General features: G+C 51.5%; 1 protein-coding gene across 1 annotated transcript in view; it reads left to right on the forward strand.

The window, feature by feature from the left end:
- Window positions 1–18923, forward strand: part of ATCAY (ATCAY kinesin light chain interacting caytaxin) — a 47724-nt gene that overhangs the window by 23660 nt on the left and 5141 nt on the right. Inside the window, exons 4-12 of the mRNA XM_055371272.2 lie at window positions 1164–1385; window positions 3469–3654; window positions 4003–4105; window positions 5463–5594; window positions 6780–6866; window positions 9763–9861; window positions 13735–13770; window positions 14793–14864; window positions 16754–16786. Of these exons, the coding sequence (XP_055227247.1) occupies window positions 1164–1385; window positions 3469–3654; window positions 4003–4105; window positions 5463–5594; window positions 6780–6866; window positions 9763–9861; window positions 13735–13770; window positions 14793–14864; window positions 16754–16786 (970 nt within the window). The remainder of the gene's footprint in view (window positions 1–1163; window positions 1386–3468; window positions 3655–4002; window positions 4106–5462; window positions 5595–6779; window positions 6867–9762; window positions 9862–13734; window positions 13771–14792; window positions 14865–16753; window positions 16787–18923) is intronic.

Below are 18923 nucleotides of genomic sequence, written 5' to 3' on the forward strand. Positions count from 1 at the left end.
TGTACTCCAGCCTGGGTAACGGAGTGAGACTCCATCTCAAAAAAATAAATACATAAATAAACAAATAAATAAAACAAAATAAATTAGCAGACTTTGGATTAAAGCAGGCAGCCGTCTGTGATGTGGGTGGGCCTCATCTAATCAGTTGAAGGTTTTAAGAGAAACAGACTGAGGTTCCCCCAGGCAGAGACAATTCTGCCTGCGGACGGTTTTGCAACATCAACTCTTCCCTAGGTGTCCCGCCTGCTGGCCTGCCCTGCCGATTGAGGACTTGTCAGTCTCTGTGATCACACGAGCTAATTCCTTAAAATAAATTTCTCCCTCTCTCTTTTTTTCCCATATATATAGGAAAAAAATATGTATATACACACACACACACACACGCACACATCGTATTGGATTTGTTTCCCTGGAGCACTCTGATTAAAATAGGAGACTATCCTGGATCCTATATTATCCAGGTGGCCTGACGTCCTTACAGGATCCTCATGAGTGGAGACAGGAGGGTGAGAGTCAGAAAAAGCCTAGAAGAAGATGGGCTGCTTTCACAATTTGTCTGCACAAGAGATATGTCTCTTCTCCTTTATTTATTTATTTATTTATTTTTGAGATAGAGTTTCACTCTGTCACCCAGGCTGGAGTGCAATGGTACGATCTTGGCTCACTGTAACCTCCGCCTCCTGGGCTCAAGTGATTCTCCTGCCTCAGACTCCCAAGCAGCTGAGATTACAGGCGCCACCACCATGCCCGGCTAATTTTTATATTTTTAGTAGAGATGGGGTTTCGCCATGTTGGCCAGGCTGGTCTCGAACTCCTGACTTCAGGTGATCTGCCCGCCTCGGCCTCCAAAGTGCTGGGATTACAGGCGTGAGCCACTGCACCCGGCCCAAAGTCAGGCTTTGAACTCATGTCTGCCCAATGTCCAAGCATCCATCCCCTTAATCTCTGAGGCTTGCCCACAGGACAGAGGTTATAACATTCACCCCTGTCAGGATGATGTCTGTTTAATTCTGCCCACCCCCGCCAATGGCATGGACACAGAAGGGAGCCCACCCTCTCTTCCCATTCCTGCATGATGAAACAGCTTCCACCAGGTAGGAAAATGGGGAGAAGGTAAAAGAGAGAAAGCAAAGATGTTTTCCATTTTTCTCATTTCCCTGCAGCTCCTCCCAACACGCTAAATTTCAACGGAGTGCATCGTAAGAGGAAGACGCTGGTGGCCCCAGAGATCAACATTTCTCTGGATCAGAGTGAGGGGTCCCTGCTGTCCGATGACTTCTTGGATACCCCTGATGACCTGGATATTAACGTGGATGACATTGAGACCCCCGATGAAACCGACTCGCTGGAGTTCCTGGGGAATGGCAACGAACTGGAGTGGGAAGGTAAAGTTCGGGGTCTCTCTGGGGCCTGCTGGAGCCCACCCCCCCCCCCCCACCCCACCTTTCCGTCTCTGGATTCCCATAGGCTCAGAGAGTCACAAGTGAGGCAGGGGGTCTAAGCTGCCTAGCCTTAAACCCAGGAGATCAAGACTGCAGTGAGACGTGATCATGCTACTGCACTCCAGCCTGGACAACAGAGTGAGACCCTGTCTCAAAAATAAAATTTTTTAAAAAGAGAGAGGTGGCCGGGCGCAGTGGCTCATGCCTGTAATCCTAGCACTTTGGGAGGCCAAGGCGGGCAGATCACGAGGTCAGGAGATCGAGACCATCCTGGCTGACACAGTGAAACCCCGTCTCTACTAAAATACAAAAAATTAGCCAGGCATGGTGGCGGGCACCTGAAGTCCCAGCTACTCAGGAGGCTGAGGCAGGAGAACGGTGTGAACCCGGGAGGCCAAGCTTGCAGTGAGCCGAGATTGCGCCACTGTACTCCAGCCTGGGTGACAGAGCGAGACTCCGTCTCAAAAAAAAAAAAAAAGAGAGAGAGAGAGGTTGGTGAATGGGTACCAACATACAGTTAGACAGAAGGAATAAGTTCTATTGTTCGATAGCAGAATAGGAGGGGTGCCAGGAGGAGGGTCCATCCACTCCTGCGACTGTTTTTATTTTTTTTTTTTTGAGACGGAGTCTCACTCTGTCGCCCAGGCTGGAGTGCAGTGGTGTGATCTCAGCTCACTGCATCCTCCACCTCCCGGGTTCAAGCGATTCTTTTGCCTCAGCCTCCCTAGTAGCTGGGATTACAGGCATGCACTACCACTTCCAGCTGATGTTTATATTTTTAGTAGAGATGGGGTTTTCCCATGTTGCCCAGGCTGGTCTCAAACTCCTGACTTCAAGTGATACACCCACCTCGGCCTCCCAGAGTGCTGGGATCACAGGTGTGAGCCACGGCGCCCAGCCTGCCCCTGCAATTTGATGCATATTTTTCTTGTGGGCTTGTGAATTTTTCTGCAGAACATGGCTTTCATCAGAATCTCAAAGGCGACCAAGATCCCAACAAACTGCCTTCGATGTATGCAACAAATACTTTTTGACCATTTACTCCAGGGCAAGTCCTGATTCAGGCGTGGGGTATATGGCAGGGCTATGATAAGAAGAGATGGTCCTGGTCCCTACCTGCACACACAGATCATCAGAAAGACAGGCCGCGAAAGGCCAGGCGCAGTGGCTCACACCTGTAATCCCAGCACTTTGGGAGGCTGAGGTGGGCAGATCACCTGAGGTCAGGAGTTTGAGACCAGCCTGGCCAACATGGTGAAGCTCCATCTCTACTAAAAATACAGAAATTAGCCGGGCGTGGTGGCGTGGGTAGTCCCAGCTACTCAGGAGGCTGAGGCAGGAGAATCGCTTGAACTCTGGAGGCAGAGGCTGCAGTGAGCAGAGATCGCGCCACTCCACTCCAGCCTGGGCAATGGAACGAGACTCTCTCAAAAAAAAGAAAAAGAAAAAAGAAAAAAAATTAAGGACAATGTAGTGGCTCATTCCTGTAATCCCAGAGCTTCGGGAGGCCAGGGTAGGAGGATCACTTAAGGCCAGGAGTTGCCTGGGCAACATATTGAAACCCCATCTCTACAAAAATATAAAAATTAGCTGGGTGTGGTGGTGCACAACTGTAGTCCCACGTATCTGGGAGGCTGAGGCAGGAGGACTGCTCTCTGTGTGCCAGGCTCCTGGGAGAGTAAAAACCAAGCATGCATGCCCCGAGTATCCTCATGGTTTGATGAAGCAGATGCATTCACCAGCTCTGAGAAGCTCCAGGACATGGGTCCTTAACCAACACAGTGCCCTGGGAGGCCAGCAAAGGGAATGTCCAGAAAGGCTTCCTGGAGGAGGTGGCATTTGAGCCAGGCCTTGAAAAGGGAGTAAGAGAGGAAAATGGGTCAGCAGGGCAGCCAGGTGGGGAGAAGCGAAGGACTTGTGGGTCCCGGCAGCAAGGGAGGCGGGAGAAGGGGAAGGAAGGCTGAGCAGGAGGGCGGGAGATATCTGGACTCTGGCGTCCATGCAACTCTCCGCCACCTGCTTCTAGACGACACCCCCGTGGCCACCGCCAAGAACATGCCCGGGGACAGCGCGGATCTATTTGGGGACGGCACGACGGAGGACGGCAGTGCCGCCAACGGGCGCCTGTGGCGGACAGTGATCATCGGGGAGCAAGAGCACCGTATAGACCTGCACATGATCCGGCCTTACATGAAAGTGGTCACCCACGGAGGTGAGACCCGCCCCTCCGTGCCCCCTTGGGGCTCCAGCCCGGCCCACTGGGCAACAGGGGGTTCGTCAGTGCCCCTCTCTGATGTACGGGGATGTTAAGCCGTCAACTCGCTTGGGGTGGACGGACTGTGGGCAAGGCGTGCATGGTCAGGCAGGCGCACTGGGGGCCCCTGATGGTCGCTGTCACTCCCCAGCGAAGGCAGAGACTGGCTAAGGGGTCGCTGGCTGCTGTGGCTCGGAGCCATGCCCTCCCGAGCGTGTGGGCACCGGGACGTGGTGGGTGGTGCGCGGGAGGCAGCTCAGGGCTGGGAGAGGACTCTGACGTTGCCGATTGGCTGCCTCTCCTCAGGGTACTACGGCGAAGGCCTCAACGCCATCATCGTCTTCGCAGCCTGCTTCCTTCCAGACAGCAGCCTCCCCGACTACCACTACATCATGGAGAACCTCTTCCTGTGAGTCCCCGCCCGCGGCGAGCAGCCTCGGGCCAGCTCTGATGCCTCCCTGGCCACAGGGGCACGAGGCTGCATGGATTGCATTGTGGCCCTAGGAAGCCTGCCTGACACCAGGGAAGGGTGTGGCGGCCACAGACCTTGATCTGAGTCCCTGCGGGCCCTGAGGCTCACAGTGGCCTTCCCTCTGGGCCATCCTGTTCTCCTCCCCGTCCTCCTCCCCCTCCCCTTCTTCCTCCCCCTTCCCCTTTCTTCTCCTCCTTCTCCTCCCCCTCCTCCTCCCCCTCCTCCTCCCCCTCCTCCCCCTCCCTCTCCTCCTCCCCTTTCTCCTCCCCCTCCCTCTCCTCCTCCCCCTCTTCCCCTTCCCTCTCTTCCTCCCCCTCCTCTTCCTTCTCCTCTTCCTCCCCTTTCTCCTCCCTTCCTCCTCCTTCTCCTCCTTCCCTCGTCTTCCTCTGCTTCCCTCTCCTCCCCCTCCCCATCCTCCTCCTCCCCATCCTCTTCCCCTTCCTCGTCCTCTTCCCCCTCTGAGATGGCACCACTGCACTCCAGCCTGGGTGACAGAGTGAGACCCTGTCTCAAAAAAAAAAAAAAAAAAAAAAGCAAGGCCTAGAGACCAGCCTGGCCAACATAGTGAAATCCTGCCTTTACTAAAACTACAACTTAGCTGGGCTCGGTGGCAGGCGCCTGTAATCCCAGCTACTAGGGAGGCCGTGGCAGGAGAATCGCTTGAACCCAGGAGGCGGAGGTTGCAGTAAGCCAAGATCGCTCCACTGCACTCCGGCCTGGGCAACAAGAACGAAACTCCATCTCAAAAAAAAAAAACAAGACTAGCCGGGCGCAGTGGCTCACGCCTGTAATCCCAGCACTTTGGGAGGCCGAGGCGGGCGGATCACGAGGTCAGGAGATCGAGACCATCCTGGCTAACACAGTGAAACCCCGTCTCTACTAAAAATACAAAAATTTAGCTGGGCGTGGTGGTGGGCGCCTGTAGTCCCAGCTACTCGGGAGGCTGAGGCGGGAGAATGGCGTGAACCCGGGAGGCGGAGCTTGCAGCGAGCCGAGATCGCGCCACTGCACTGCAGCCTGGGTGACAGAGCGAGATTCCGTCTCAAAAAAAAAAAGACGACTCAATAAAAGAGTAACTGCCCTATGAGGATGCCCGCTGACACTCATGTGGAGTGTGCTGGGATCATCCACGTCCTCGCCCACCCTGCAGTCCGCCAGGACAGCAGACAACACCTGGACCGGTGGGGCTGACGCAGCCAGGGGCAGGAGTGGAGGCAGGCAGGGTGGGCACCGCAGGTGTCCTGACCCTGGACCCCTCCATGTTGGGTCCCTGCCTTCTGTGCCCCGTGAGCAGGTATGTCATCAGCAGCTTAGAGCTCCTGGTGGCTGAGGACTACATGATCGTGTACCTGAACGGTGCCACGCCCCGGCGGAGGATGCCTGGAATCGGCTGGCTGAAGAAATGCTACCAGATGATCGACCGGAGGTGAGGTGGGGATGCCTCAGGAAGCACAGTGGGGGCATGAAAATCACACAGGGGGCCGGACATGGTGGCTCACACCTGGAATCCCATTACTTCAGGAGGCTGAGGTGGGAAGGTCCCTTGAGCCCAGGAGTTTGAGACCAGCCTGGGCAAAGCAGCAAGACCCTGTCTCTACAGAAAAACTTTTAGGTCAGGCAAGGGGGCTCACACCTCTAATCCCAGCACTTTGGGAGGCCAAGGTGGGTGGATCACCTGAGGTCAGGAGTTCAAGACCAGCCCGGCCAACATATAGTGAAACCCCATCTCTACTAAAAAAATTCAAAAATTAGCTGGGCGTGGTGGCGCATGCCTGTAGTCCCAGCTACTTGGGAAGCTGAGGCAGGAGAATCACTTGAACCCAGGAGGTGGAGGTTGCAGTGAGCCGAGATCATGCCACTGCACTCCAGCCTGGGCAACAGAGCGAGACTCTGTCCCCATGAAACACTCACTCCCTATTCCTTCTCCCCAGGCTCCGGCACCCCCCATCCTACTTTCTGTGTCTGTAAATCTGATGACTCTAGGGACCTCCTAGGACTGGAATCACACCGGATTTGTCCTTTTGTGTCTGGCTTTCCTCACCGAGTGTGATGTCCTCAGGGTGCATCCACATCGTAGCCTGTGTCAGAGCCTCCTTCCTTTTCATGGCTGCATAATATTCCACTGTATGGACATACCACATTTGGTTTGTCCATTCCATTCATCTCTTGATGGACATGGGTTGCTTCCAGCCCTGAGTTATTGTAAATAGCCTCAGAGTGACATTAAAATTGAGCCAGCCAATCCATCCTTGCACCCAGGTTAGTGGAGGGAGGCTCCAAGGACAGACTGGTCCCTCCTAGGGCATTAGGTGGTGAAAATACAATCTTGGCTGCTCAAATAACTACCAACCTGGTTCACCTGCTCTGCACCATGGGGTCTCTACCTACCTCATCCACCTGAGGGTCTTAGGGACTCAAAGGGTGTGTCTTTATCCCACCATAGGACCCCCATGTCTTGGATGGGGGCAGGGATTTGACAGGTACCTGGAGACCACATGTGGAATGAGCAGAGTGACGAATGCTTGCTTGTGGCTCTCCCGTCCCACCCAGCTCCTCCCTCTCCAGGGCTCGCCCCAGGAGCCCATCTTGCTTCCTTTGCGGCCCCACACAGGTTGCGGAAAAACCTGAAGTCCTTGATCATCGTCCACCCCTCGTGGTTCATTCGGACTGTGCTGGCCATCTCTCGCCCTTTCATCAGGTGAGACGGGGAGGCTGCAACCCGAGTCCAGTGGCCTGAGTGTGCGTGTGTGTGTGTGTATATGCATGCATTTGTGTGTGCATATGTGTGTGCACGTGTGTGCGTGTGTGCATCCGTGTGTGCATCCATGTGTGTGTTTGATGTGCATGTTCCAGCTTCTCTATGATGAATACATATTATTGCTTTAAACAGTTTTAAATGGCACACAGCCAGGCACAGTGGCTGACACCTGTAATCCCAGCTACTCAGAAGGCTGAGGTGGGAGGATCGTTTGAGGCCAGCCTGAGCAACATAGCAAAACCCCCATCTCTACAAAAAATACAAAAATTAGCAGGACGTGGTGGTACACACCTGTAGTTTCAGCTACTTGGGAGGCTCACGTGGGAGGACGGCTTGAGCCCAGGAGATCAAGGCTGCAATGAGCTGTGATCGAGCCACTGTACTCCAGCCTGGATGACAGAGTGAGACCCTGTCTCAAAAGAAAATCAGTCATGCATGGCATCACATGCCTGTAGTCCCAGCTACTCAGGAGGCTGAGGCAGGAGGATCACTTGAGCCCAGGAGGTAGAGGCTGCAGTGAGCTATGATCACTCCACTGCACTCCAGCCTGGGAGACAGAGCAAAACAACCCTGTCTCTAAAAATAAAATATATATATATGTATGTATAAATAAATAATACAACTAATAACAAATTTAAAATTTAAAACTACATATATTCTATAACGTATATCATATATAGTTACTATATTAAACATATAGTAAAACAGATCAAGTGAAATAAAATTAGGCATGTTAAATGCCCTATTCAATCCAATAAAATGTCATGCAAATTTAATTTAATCTAATGCAAAACATTGAATTGAATAAAGATTCCTAATGTTCACGTTCCCAGTTACAAATCTGGGATGAGTGAAAGAGACGAGGGCTTCACTTTCCCTTGAACAACAGGACACATTCACAGAAGGCCCGATTTTCAAGGAAGACTCTTTAAACATGCTGTTTTCAAGGACTGCTAAGTACCCTGAAGGGGCTTATTTGCATATTAGCGAAATGAGATGAGGAATACACTAATTATGGATCATTTTAGCTAATAATGAATCAACAGGCAAAATGGTAAACACGCATTTGAGTCTAAGATAATTGCATTTGCTCCTCTATATTCCAGAATTCAGTAACATAGACTACCTTTGCCTTTAATGTAGATATTAGGATGGTGCAAAAATAATTGAGGTTCTTGCCATATTTTCATTACAAAAACTGCAATCACTCTTGCACGAACCCAATAATTCTGTCACTCTTCACCGGGCGCCATGGCTCACACCTGTAATCCCAACACTTTGGAAGGTCGAGATGAGACAATCGCTTGAGCCTGGGAGTTCGAGACCAGCCTGGGTGACATAGCGAGACCCTGTCTCTACAAAAAAAAAATTTTTTTTTTTTTTTTTTGAGACGGAGTCTCACTCTGTCGCCCAGGCTGGAGTGCAGTGGCGCGATCTCAGCTCACTGCAAGCTCCGCCTCCCGGGTTCACGCCATTCTGCCTCAGCCTCCCGAGCAGCTGGGACTACAGGCGCCCACCACCAGGCCCAGCTAACTTTTTGTATTTTTAGTAGAGATGGGGTTTCATCGTGTTAGCCAGGATGGTCTCGATCTCCTGACCTCGTGATCCGCCTGCCTTGGCCTCCCAAAGTGAAAAAAAATTTTTTGTAAATACGGCCAGGTGTGGTGACTCAGGCTTGTAATCCCAGCACTTTGGGAGACCGAGGCAGGAGGATCGCTTGAGGCCAGGAGTTGAAGACCAGTCTGGGCAACATAGCAAGACCTCCATCTCTACAAAAAAAAATTTTTTTTTAATTAGCCAGGCCTGGTGGCGCGCACCTGTGATCCCAGCTACTCAGAGGCTGAGGGAGGAGGATCACTTGAGCCCAGGAGGTCGAGGCTGTAGTGAGCCATGATTACACCACTGCACTCCAGCCCGGGTGACAGAGTGAAACTCTGTCTCTAAAAAAAAAAAAAAAAAATACCACGACGTGCTGGTGATGAAATACCACATGGTATCAGATGGCCAGAATTCAGGGTTGGAAGGGAAAGAAACATTCATCCCTGAAAAACGGAGAATTGGGCCAGGCGGGGTAGCTCATGACTGTAATCCCAGCACTTTGGGAGTTAGAGGCAGGCAAATCACATGAGGTCAGGAGTTGGAGACTAGCCTGGCCAACATGATGAAACCCCATCTCCATTAAAAATACAAAATTAGCCGAGAGTGGTGGTGCATGCCTGTAGTCCCAGCTACTCGGGAGGCTGAGGCAGGGAAAATCGCTTGAACCGGGGAGGCGGAGGTGGCAGTGAGCCGAGATCACACCACTGCACTCCAGCCTGGGTGACAGAGCAAGACTCTGTGTCAAAAAATAACAATAACAGAGAATCAATGGGCAGCCCCGTGTGCCCCCTTCTTGTGCCCAGCTGAGTGTTGGCTGTGCCGTCCTGTGCGGTGACATGGAGAGAAAGCATCCCTGGGAAAAATTAACACAGACAAGCAACTTTTAGAGATGATGGGAAAACAGCCTGTAGAGCCTGAGACAATCTCCCCACCTCCTGACTTCCTTCCAACAAGATCCTCATTGCAGGGACCCATGTCAGGTGCATGGCCCTGTTTGCAAGGGCTTCGGCGCAGACCCGGGGTCTCCACTCCATGCATGGGGTGCAGGAGAATTAAGGCTGTCATTGGGCGGGAGGGAGGTGTTGTCGTCTGCACTGGGGCATCCTGGAGTGGGGTCCTGTAGGCATCCCGGATGGGGTCCTGTGGGCATCCCTGTCGCCATGGCTGTGTCTGGACCTAGGTAACCCCCACCCCATGGGTTGCATTTCAGCCCTCTCCCTCCTTCTCCCCCCGCCAGCGTCAAGTTCATCAACAAGATCCAGTACGTGCACAGCTTGGAAGACCTGGAGCAACTCATCCCTATGGAACACGTCCAGATCCCAGACTGCGTCCTGCAGTGAGTGGCCCCACAGTCCACCCCGCCCGTGCTGCTGATAAAGACACACCTGAGACAGGGCAATTTACAAAAGAGGTTTAAGGGCCCAGGCACGGTGGCTCCTGCCTGTAATCCCAGCACTTTGGGAGGCTGAGGTGGGCGGATCACGAGGTCAGGGTATCGAGACCATCCTGGCTAACATGGTGAAACCCCGTCTCTATTAAAAATACAAAAAATTAGCCGGGCGTGGTGGCGGGAGCCTGTAGTCCCAGCTACTCAGGAGGCTGAGGCAGGAGAATGGCGTGAACCCCGGAGTCGGAGCTTGCAGTGAGCTGAGATCGCGCCACTGCACTCCAGCCTGGGCCACAGAGCGAGACTCCATCGCAGAAAAAAAAAAAAAAAAGGCTAACGGACTCACAATTCCATATGGCTGGCAACACCTCCCAATCATGGTGGAAGGCAAAAGGCACGTCTCCCATGGCGGCAGAGAAGAGAAGGAAATTTGTACAGGCAAATTCCCCTTTATAAAACCATCAGATCTCGTGAGACTTACTCACTGTCGCGAGAATAGCACAGGAAAGACCTGCCCCCATGATTCAGTGACCTCCCACCAGGTCACTCCCACAACAGGAGGGAATTATGGGAGCTACAATTCAAGATGAGATTTGGGTGAAGAGACCAGGCAAGGTGGCTCACGCCTATAATCCCAGCACTGTAATCCCAGCATTTTGAGAGGCTGAGCCAGGCAGATCACCTGAGGTCAGGAGTTCGCGACTAGCCTGGCCAAGATGGTGAAACCCTGTCTCTCCTAAAAATACAAAAATTAGCCAGGTGTGGTGGCGCATGCCTGTAATCCCAGATACTGAGGAGGCTGAGGCAGGAGAATCGCTTGAACCCGGGAGGCAGAGGTTGTGGTGAGCCGAGATCGCACCACTGCACTCCAGCCTGGGCAACAAGAGTGAAACTCCGTCTCAAGAGAAAAAAAAAAAGATTTGGGTGGAGATACAGTCAAACCCTGTCACCCCCAACACCCCCCCCCGGGTCCCCCTGGCTGCCAGGAGCCAGCAATGAGGGGAAACGCAGACTTGGAAGGGAGGAACTAGAACCCACCCATTTTATTTCCTGGAGCCCCTCAGGGACCCCCTGGAGCTTGGGGAAGGGATGGGCAGCTTCAAGTCCTGTTGTTTTTCACTGAATGTCATATCATCCGCACCTCCCCTAGGTTCATGCTGCAAAAATCTCCTTAAACATACATTTTTTATTGTGGTAAAATACACGTAACATAGAACTTGCCATCTTAGCCATTCCTTTTTTAATTTTATTTACTTATTTATTTATTTTTTGAGAAGGAGTTTCACTCTTGTTGCCCAGGCTGGAGTGCAGTGGCGCCATCTCGGCTCACCACAACCTCCGCCTCCCGGGTTCAAGCGATTCTCCTGCCTCAGCCTCCCAACTAGCTGGGATTACAGGCATGAGCCGCCATGCCTGGCTAATTTTTTTTTTTTTTTTTTTTTTGTATTTTTAGTAGAGACAGGGTTTCTCCATGTTCGTCAAGCTGGTCTCAAACCCCTGACCTCAGATGATCTACCGGCCTCGGCCTCCCAAAGTGCTGGGATTACAGGCGTGAGCCACTGCACCCGGCCTATCTTAGCCATTTCTAAAAGCACATTCGCGTATTTGTGCAGCCATCACCACCATCCTCTCCAGACCTTTTTTTTTTTTTTTTTTTTTTGAGATGGAGTCTTGCTCTGTTGCCCAGACTGGAGTGCAGTGGCACGATCTCGGGTCACTGCAACCTCCACCTCCTGGGTTCAAGTGATTCTCCTGCCTCAGCCTCCCCCGTAGCTGGGATTAAGGCACCTGCCACCATGCCCAGCTAATTTTTTTTTTTTTTGAGATGGAGTTTAACTCTTGTTGCCCAGGCTGGTCTTGAACTCCCGACCTCAGGTGATCCACCCGCCTTAGCCTCCCAAAGTGCTGGGATTACAGGCGTGAGCCACCACGCCTGGCCAATTTTTGTATTTTTAGTAGAGACGGAGTTTTGCCATGTTGGCCAGGCTGGTCTTGAACTCCTGACCTCAGTCGATCTGCCTGGCTCGGCCTCACAAAGTGCTGGGATTGATTACAGGCATGAGCCACCGCACCCGGCCCTCTCCAGAATTCTCTCATCTTCCCAAACTGAAACTCTGTCTCCATGAAACACTCACTCCCCATTCCACATCCCAACCCCTGGCAGCACCCATCCTACTTTCTGTGTCTGGGAGTCTGACGACTCTAGGGACCTCCTAGGAATGGATCCACACGGGATTTGTCCTTTTGTGTCTGACGTCTCTCAATGAGCGTGACGTCCTCAAGGTGCATCCACGTTGTAGCCTGTGTCAGAATGGCCTTCCTTTTCATGGCTGAATAATATTCCATTGCGTGAATGGACCACGTTTTGTTAATCCATTTGTCCATCAATGGACAATTGGGTTGTTTCCACCTTTTGGCTGTTGGGAATAGTCATGTTATGTATATGCTACTCACCTATGACCGTAGATGTACAAATATCTCTGTAAGACCCTACTTTCAATTCTAATGAGTATATACCCACAAGTGGAATTGCTGATAATTCTGTTTTTTTGAGGAACCACCATACTGTTTTGTTTTGTTTTGCTTTTTTGAGACGGAGTCTCACTCTGTCACCCAGGCTGGAGTGCAGTGGCGCTATCTTGGCTCACTGCATGCTCCATCTCCCAGGTTCAAGCAATTCTCCTGCCTCAGCCTCCCGAGTAGCTGGGACTACAGGCGCCCACCACCACACCCAGATAATTTTTTTGTATTTTTAGTAGAGATGGGGTTTCACCATGTTGGCCTGGCTGGTCTCAAACTCCCCACCTCAGGCAATCTGCCCACCTCAGCCTCCCAAAGTGCTGGGATTACAGGCGTGAGCCACCGCGCCCAGCCTGTTTTTTGTTGTTGTTGTTTTGTTGGGGTTTTTCTGTTTTTTTTTTTTTTAGACAGAGTCTCACTCTGTTGCCTAGGCTGGAAAGCAATGGCGCAATCTCGGCTCACCATATCCTCCGGCTTCTAGGTTCAAGGGATTCTCGTGCCTCAGCCTCCCGAATAGCTGGGATTACAGGCACCTGCCACCACGCCCAGCTAATTTTTGTATTTTTAGTAGAGATAGGGTTTCACCATGTTGGCCAGGATGGTCTCAGTCTCCTGAACTCAGTGATCTGCCCGCCTCAGCCTCCCAAAGTTCTGGGATTATAGGCGTGAGCCACCGTGCTCAGCCAACACATAAACATTTATAATCAAAAATGCATCTATGGGCCAGGTGTGGTGGCTCATGCCTGTAATCCCAGCACTTTGGGAGGCTGAGGCCAGAGGATCGCTTGAGCCCAGGAGTTGGAGGCTACAAGTGAGTTCATGCCACTGCACTCCAGTCTGGGCTATGACAGAATGAGAATCTGTCTAAAAAAAAGAGAAGAGGCCGGGCACGGTGGTTCGCGCCTGTAATCCCAGCACTTTGGGAGGCCGAGGTGGGTGGATCATGAGGTCAGGAGTTTGAGACCAGCCAGACCAACATAGTGAAACCCCGTCTCTACTAAAAATACAAAAAATTAGCTGGGCGTGGTAGCAGGTGCCTGTAAGTCCCAGCTACTCCGGAGGCTGAGGCAGCAGAATCACTCAAACCGGGGAGGTGGAGGTTGCAGTGAGCCAAGATCGCACCACTGCACTCCAGCTTGGGCGACAGTGCAAGACTCCATCTCAAAAAAAAAAAAGAAGAAGAAGAAGAAAAGAAAGAAAAAAGAGAGCTTGTTTCTCTGCTTGAAAAGGAAAGGGATTTCCCCAAAGAGTATATCTCAGGGGAAAGGAAGGTCGTGTCTGACATCTTTTTCTTTCTTTCAGATATGAAGAGGAAAGACTGAAGGCCAGGAGGGAGAGGTGTGTGCAGAGTGGTTTCTGCTGGGGCTGGGTCGGGGCAGCGGGGGGCTGAGCTGAACTCTCAGGGCCACCCGGTGACTTCCGGGCAGCAGGGACCATTGTCCTGTGCAGGGTTCAAGACGCTGCCCTTCTGGCAAGGACTTTAAACTCAGACCTGGGTTCAAATACTGGCTCCCGCATTGAGCTGCAAGGTAACATTAAGCAAATAAAAAGCTAACAACCACCTTGGAGGTTATTGTGCAAGATGAGGCACCCTTGGCAAAAAAGGTTGAGCACAGACTTCACGCTCCATAAAGCATAAAAGTCAAGACGGGCGCAGTGGCTCACCCAGCACTTTGAGAGGCTGTAATCCCAGCACTTTGGGACACTGAGGCAGGAGGATTGTGTGAGGTCAGGAGTTGGAGAACAGCCTGGGCGGCATGGCGTAACTCCGTCTCTACCAAAAATACAAAAATTAGCCAGGCGTGGTGGTGCGTGCCTGTAATCCCAGCTACTTGGGAGGCTGAGCCAGGAGAATCACTTGAACCTGGGAGGCGGAGGTTGCAGTGAGCCGAGATCATGCCACTGCACTCCAGCGTGGGTGACAGAGCAAGACTCTGTCTCAAAAAAAAAAAGAAAAAATTAGCCAGGTGTGGTGGCATGCGCCTGTAGTTCAGCTACTTGCAGGGAAACTGAATCGGGACGACTGCTTGAGCCCAGGAAGTTGAGGCTGCAGTGAGCCATGATTGTACCATTGCACTCCAGCCTGGGCAACAAAGCAAGATCCTGTCTCAAAAAAAAAAAAAAAACAGCCTTTATCATGCCAGGTCCAATGCCAGCTTTGAGGGAAACAGAGGCAAATAAGACAGAGTCTTGGTCCCAGAAGTTTTCTCAAATAGCAAAGGCAGGGAAGGGAACATCTCACTGGTTTGGAAAACAGGTCCCAGGGACAGGAAAACCAGAAAGGCCAGTACTAGCCAAGAGCCCGCCCCTTGGCCTGGCTGGGCTAGTCACCCTTGTCACCTCATTCTCTCTGTCCACAGCGCGAGGCCCCAGCCGGAGTTTGTGCTGCCCAGGTCTGAAGAGAAGCCAGAGGTGGCACCAGTGGAAAACAGGTAGGTGTGCAGGGGACCATGGGCAGAGAGCTGACAGTCACGGGAGGCTGCCTAGTCCCTTGGGGGAGGCTAGAGAGGAAGATGGGTCCTTGTTCAGGGACAGAAAATGGAACTAAGTGGCCAGCCGTGGTGGCTCACGCCTGTAATCCCAGCACTTTGGGAGGCCGAGGTGGGCAGATCACATGAGGTCAGGAGTTCGAGACCAGCCTGGCCAGCATGGTGAAACCTCATCTCTACTAAAAATACAAAAATTAGCCGGACATGGTGGTGCACATCTGTAATCCCAGCTACTTGGGAGGCTGAGGCAGGAGATTCGCTTGAACCCAGGGGGCAGAGGTTGCAGTGAGCCGAGATAGTACCACTGCACTCGGCAACAAAGTGAGACTCCATCTCAAAAAAATAAATAAACAAATAAAATAAAAATAAAAATTATCGGCCGGGTGTGGTGGCTCACGCCTGTAATCCCAGTACTTTGGGAGGCCGAGGTGGGCGGATCACAAGGCCAAGAGATCGAGACCAGCCTGGCCAACGTGGTGAAACCCCATCTCTTCTAAAAATACAAAAATTAGCTGGGCGTGGTGGCTCGTGCCTGTAGTCCCACCTACTTGGAAGGCTGAGGCAGGAGAATCACTTGAACCTGGGAGGCGGAGGTTGCAGTGAGCCGAGATCACACCACTGCACTCCAGCCTGGCGACAGAATGAGATTCCGTCTCAAAAATAAATAAATAAATAAATATCATCCAGGTGTGGTGATGTACACCTCTAGTCCAGCTACTCAGAAGGGTGAGGCAGGCAGATGGCTGGAGCCCAGGAGGTCAAGGCTACAGCAAGCTATGATTGCACTCCAGCCTGGGCAACAGAGCAAGACCCTGTCTCAAAAAAAAAAAAAAAGTTATCATGATGTTCTCATATTATCACAATCTCAGTGTTATCATAATGATGAAAGGTGACCTTTGTCCAGGTCCCAGCAGGTAGATTCAGACTCCCCCAATCCAGTAGACCCTGAGCAACATTATTGGCTTCATTTTATGTTAGTGAAGGGCCTTGGCCAATTTCCTCAAAACTGTCTGTTTGGGCTCATTTGTTACGCAGCAGATGCACGCTGACATCTGTTTTGTACCAGATACAGCAGTGTCGGTCCTCATAGGCTTACAGCCTCCACGAACAGGTAGAAAATGCCCAAGAATGGGCACTGTGGCTCATGCCTGTAATCCCAGCACTTTGGGAGGCCAAAGCAGGAAGACCATTTGAGGTCAGGAGTTCGATACCAGCTTGGGCAACATATTGAGACTCCATCTCTACAAAAAGTTTAAAAGTTAGCCAGGCATGATGGTGTATACCTTGTAGTCCCAGCTACTTGGGAGGCTGAGGTGGGAGGATCACTTCAGCCCGGAGCTGGAAGCTGCAGTGAGCCATGATTGCACCACTGCCCTCCAGCCTGGGCAACATGACAAGACCCTATATCTTTTTTTTTTTTTTTAAGACAGATTTTCACTCTTGTCGCCCAGGGGCCAGAGTGCAATGGTGCGATCTTGGCTCACTGCAACCTCCACCTCCCGGGTTCAAGTGATTCTCCTGCCTCAGCCTCCCGAGTAGCTGGCATTACAGGCACCCACCACCACACCCGGCTAATTTTTGTATTTTTAGTAGGGACAGGTTTTTACCATGTTGGCCAGGCTGGTCTCGAACTCCTGACCTCAAGTGATCCACCCACCTCAGCCTCCCAAAGTACTGGGATTACAGGCATGAGCCACTGCACCCAGCCAAGACCCTGTATCTTAATAATAATAAATAAATAAAAATAAAATAAGTTAAAGAAAGAAAAAGGGAAAATGCCCAGGCTCCCAAAAATAAGCAAATAACGCCCAGTCTCCGTCTCTCCTCCACAGGTCTGCTCCGGTCTCAGAAGATCAGGAAACAAGGTGGGTGTGATGCAGAGTGGTCTTTGTGCTGTTTTCAAAATGTCCTACATGGACCTGTATTAGTCAGGGTTCTCTAGAAGGACAGAAAATCGAACCAGCTGACAGCAAATATAAAGCAGGCAGGGATCCTAATCCCAGGAAAACTGCCCCATGACTTATTGGGAGTGGGGGATACGGCACCGGGAAGGCAGGGAGGTAGTGGTTCCCTTAACCAGTCAGGCCGTCCTTGCACAACTCCAGGGGGGGCGCCATTACCTAGACCAGGATGCAAATGAGGCCCCAGAGTTATGCAGTGGAGCGGCCCTCAGGGAAAAACCCACACAGAGCCAAGCTCCCGGAAGCCCAGGATATGATACCACAAAAGGGTAGACTGTCCACGCTCTGCCTCCGATTCTCCACCTGGTTCTGGATGCCAAGAAAAGCCTCCCTGTGGCCGGGCGCAGCATCTCACGCCTGTAATCCCAGCACTTTGGGAGGTCGAGGCAGGTGGATCATTTGAGGTCAGGAGTTCAAGACCAGCCTGGGCAACATGGCAAGACCCCGTCCCTAAAAAAAATACAAAAATTAGCCAGGTGAGCCAAGATCGTACCACTGCACTCCACAGCCTGGGCAATAGGGCTAGACTTTGTCTCAAAAAAAGAAAAAAAAAGGAAAGAAAAGAAAAGCCTCCCTGTGTGTTGATGTCCAAGGGTATCCTCAGGCACAATGGTTTGCCAGAAGGACTCACAGAGCTCAGCAAAGCTGTCATACTCACAGTTATGGTTTATCACAGTGGCATGGTTTATTACAGTAGAAGGGTACAGTTAAAAATCAGCAAAGAGTTGGGTGTGGTGGCTCATGCCTGTAATCCCAGCACTTTGGGAGGCCGAGGCAGGGGGATCACTTGAAATCAGGAATTCAAGACCAGCCTGGCCAATATGGTGAAACCCCATCTCTACTAAAAATATAAAATTAGCTGGGTGTGGTGGCACACACCTGTAGTCCCAGCTACTCAGGAGGCTGAGGCAAGAGAATTGCTTGAACCTGGGAGGCGGAGGTTGCAGTGAGCTGAGATTGCACCATTGCATTCCAGCCTGGGCAACAGAGCAAGACTCTGTTTAAAAAAAAAAACAAAAAACAAAAAACTTAACAAAAGGAAGAGGTGCATAGGGCTGGATCCAGGAGAGATCGGGTGGAAGCCTGCAAGTGTCCTCTCCCAGTGGGGTTGTGTGGACAGCCTTTATTTCTCCCAGCAGGGATGTGTGGCAAAACACACAAAGTGCTGCCAATTAGAGAAGCTGACCCAAGCCTTTGTAGCCAGGGTGTTTATAGAGAGTCAACTACATACACCTGGCTGACTGTCTGCATGGCTTTTCTTAGCCTCCAGCCCCTGCACAGATCAAGCTGATGCCACGTGGCCCAAGTTCCAACCCTAAGTCACGTTGTGAGTGTTATTAGTCCATTCTCATGCTGCTATGAAGAAATACCCGAGACTGGGTAAATTATAAAGAAAAGAGGTTTACAATTAAACCTCACAGTTCTGCATGGCTGGGGAGGCCCCAGGAAATTTATAATCCTGGCGGAAGCCACCTCTTCACCAGGCAGCAGGAGCGAGAAGTGCTGAGCAAGGAGGGGGGAAAGCCCCTTATAAAACCATCAGATCTCGTGAGAACTCACTACCACGAGAACAGCATGGAGGTAGCCGCCCCCATGGTTCAGTTACCTCCCACTGAGTACCGCCCACGACAAGTGGGGTTATGGGAACTACAATTCAAGATGAGATTTGGGTGGGGACACAGCCCAACCATATCAGTTAGCATAGACTATCTGGCATGACCCACATAGACACTCCAGCCAGGATGCTCCAAGAGTTTAGAAGTTAATCCCAGGAGCCAGGGAAGGACCAAACTTTTCTTTAGAATGTGTGGGATTTATCCTTGACCACACAGTTTTTTTGTTTTGTTTTGTTGTTGTTGTTGTTGTTGTTTTTGAGACGGAGTCTCGCTCTGTCGCCCAGGCTGGAGTGCAGTGGCGTGATCTTGGCTCACTGCAAGCTCCGCCTCCCAGGGTCACTGCAGTCTCTTGCCTCAGCCTCCCAAGTAGCTGGGACTACAGGCGTCTGCCACCACACCCAGCTAATTTTTTGTATTTTTTAGTA

The sequence above is a fragment of the Gorilla gorilla genome, chromosome 20 (genome assembly GCF_029281585.2).
Source record: "Gorilla gorilla gorilla isolate KB3781 chromosome 20, NHGRI_mGorGor1-v2.1_pri, whole genome shotgun sequence".
In the NCBI taxonomy this organism is placed as follows: domain Eukaryota; kingdom Metazoa; phylum Chordata; class Mammalia; order Primates; family Hominidae; genus Gorilla; species Gorilla gorilla.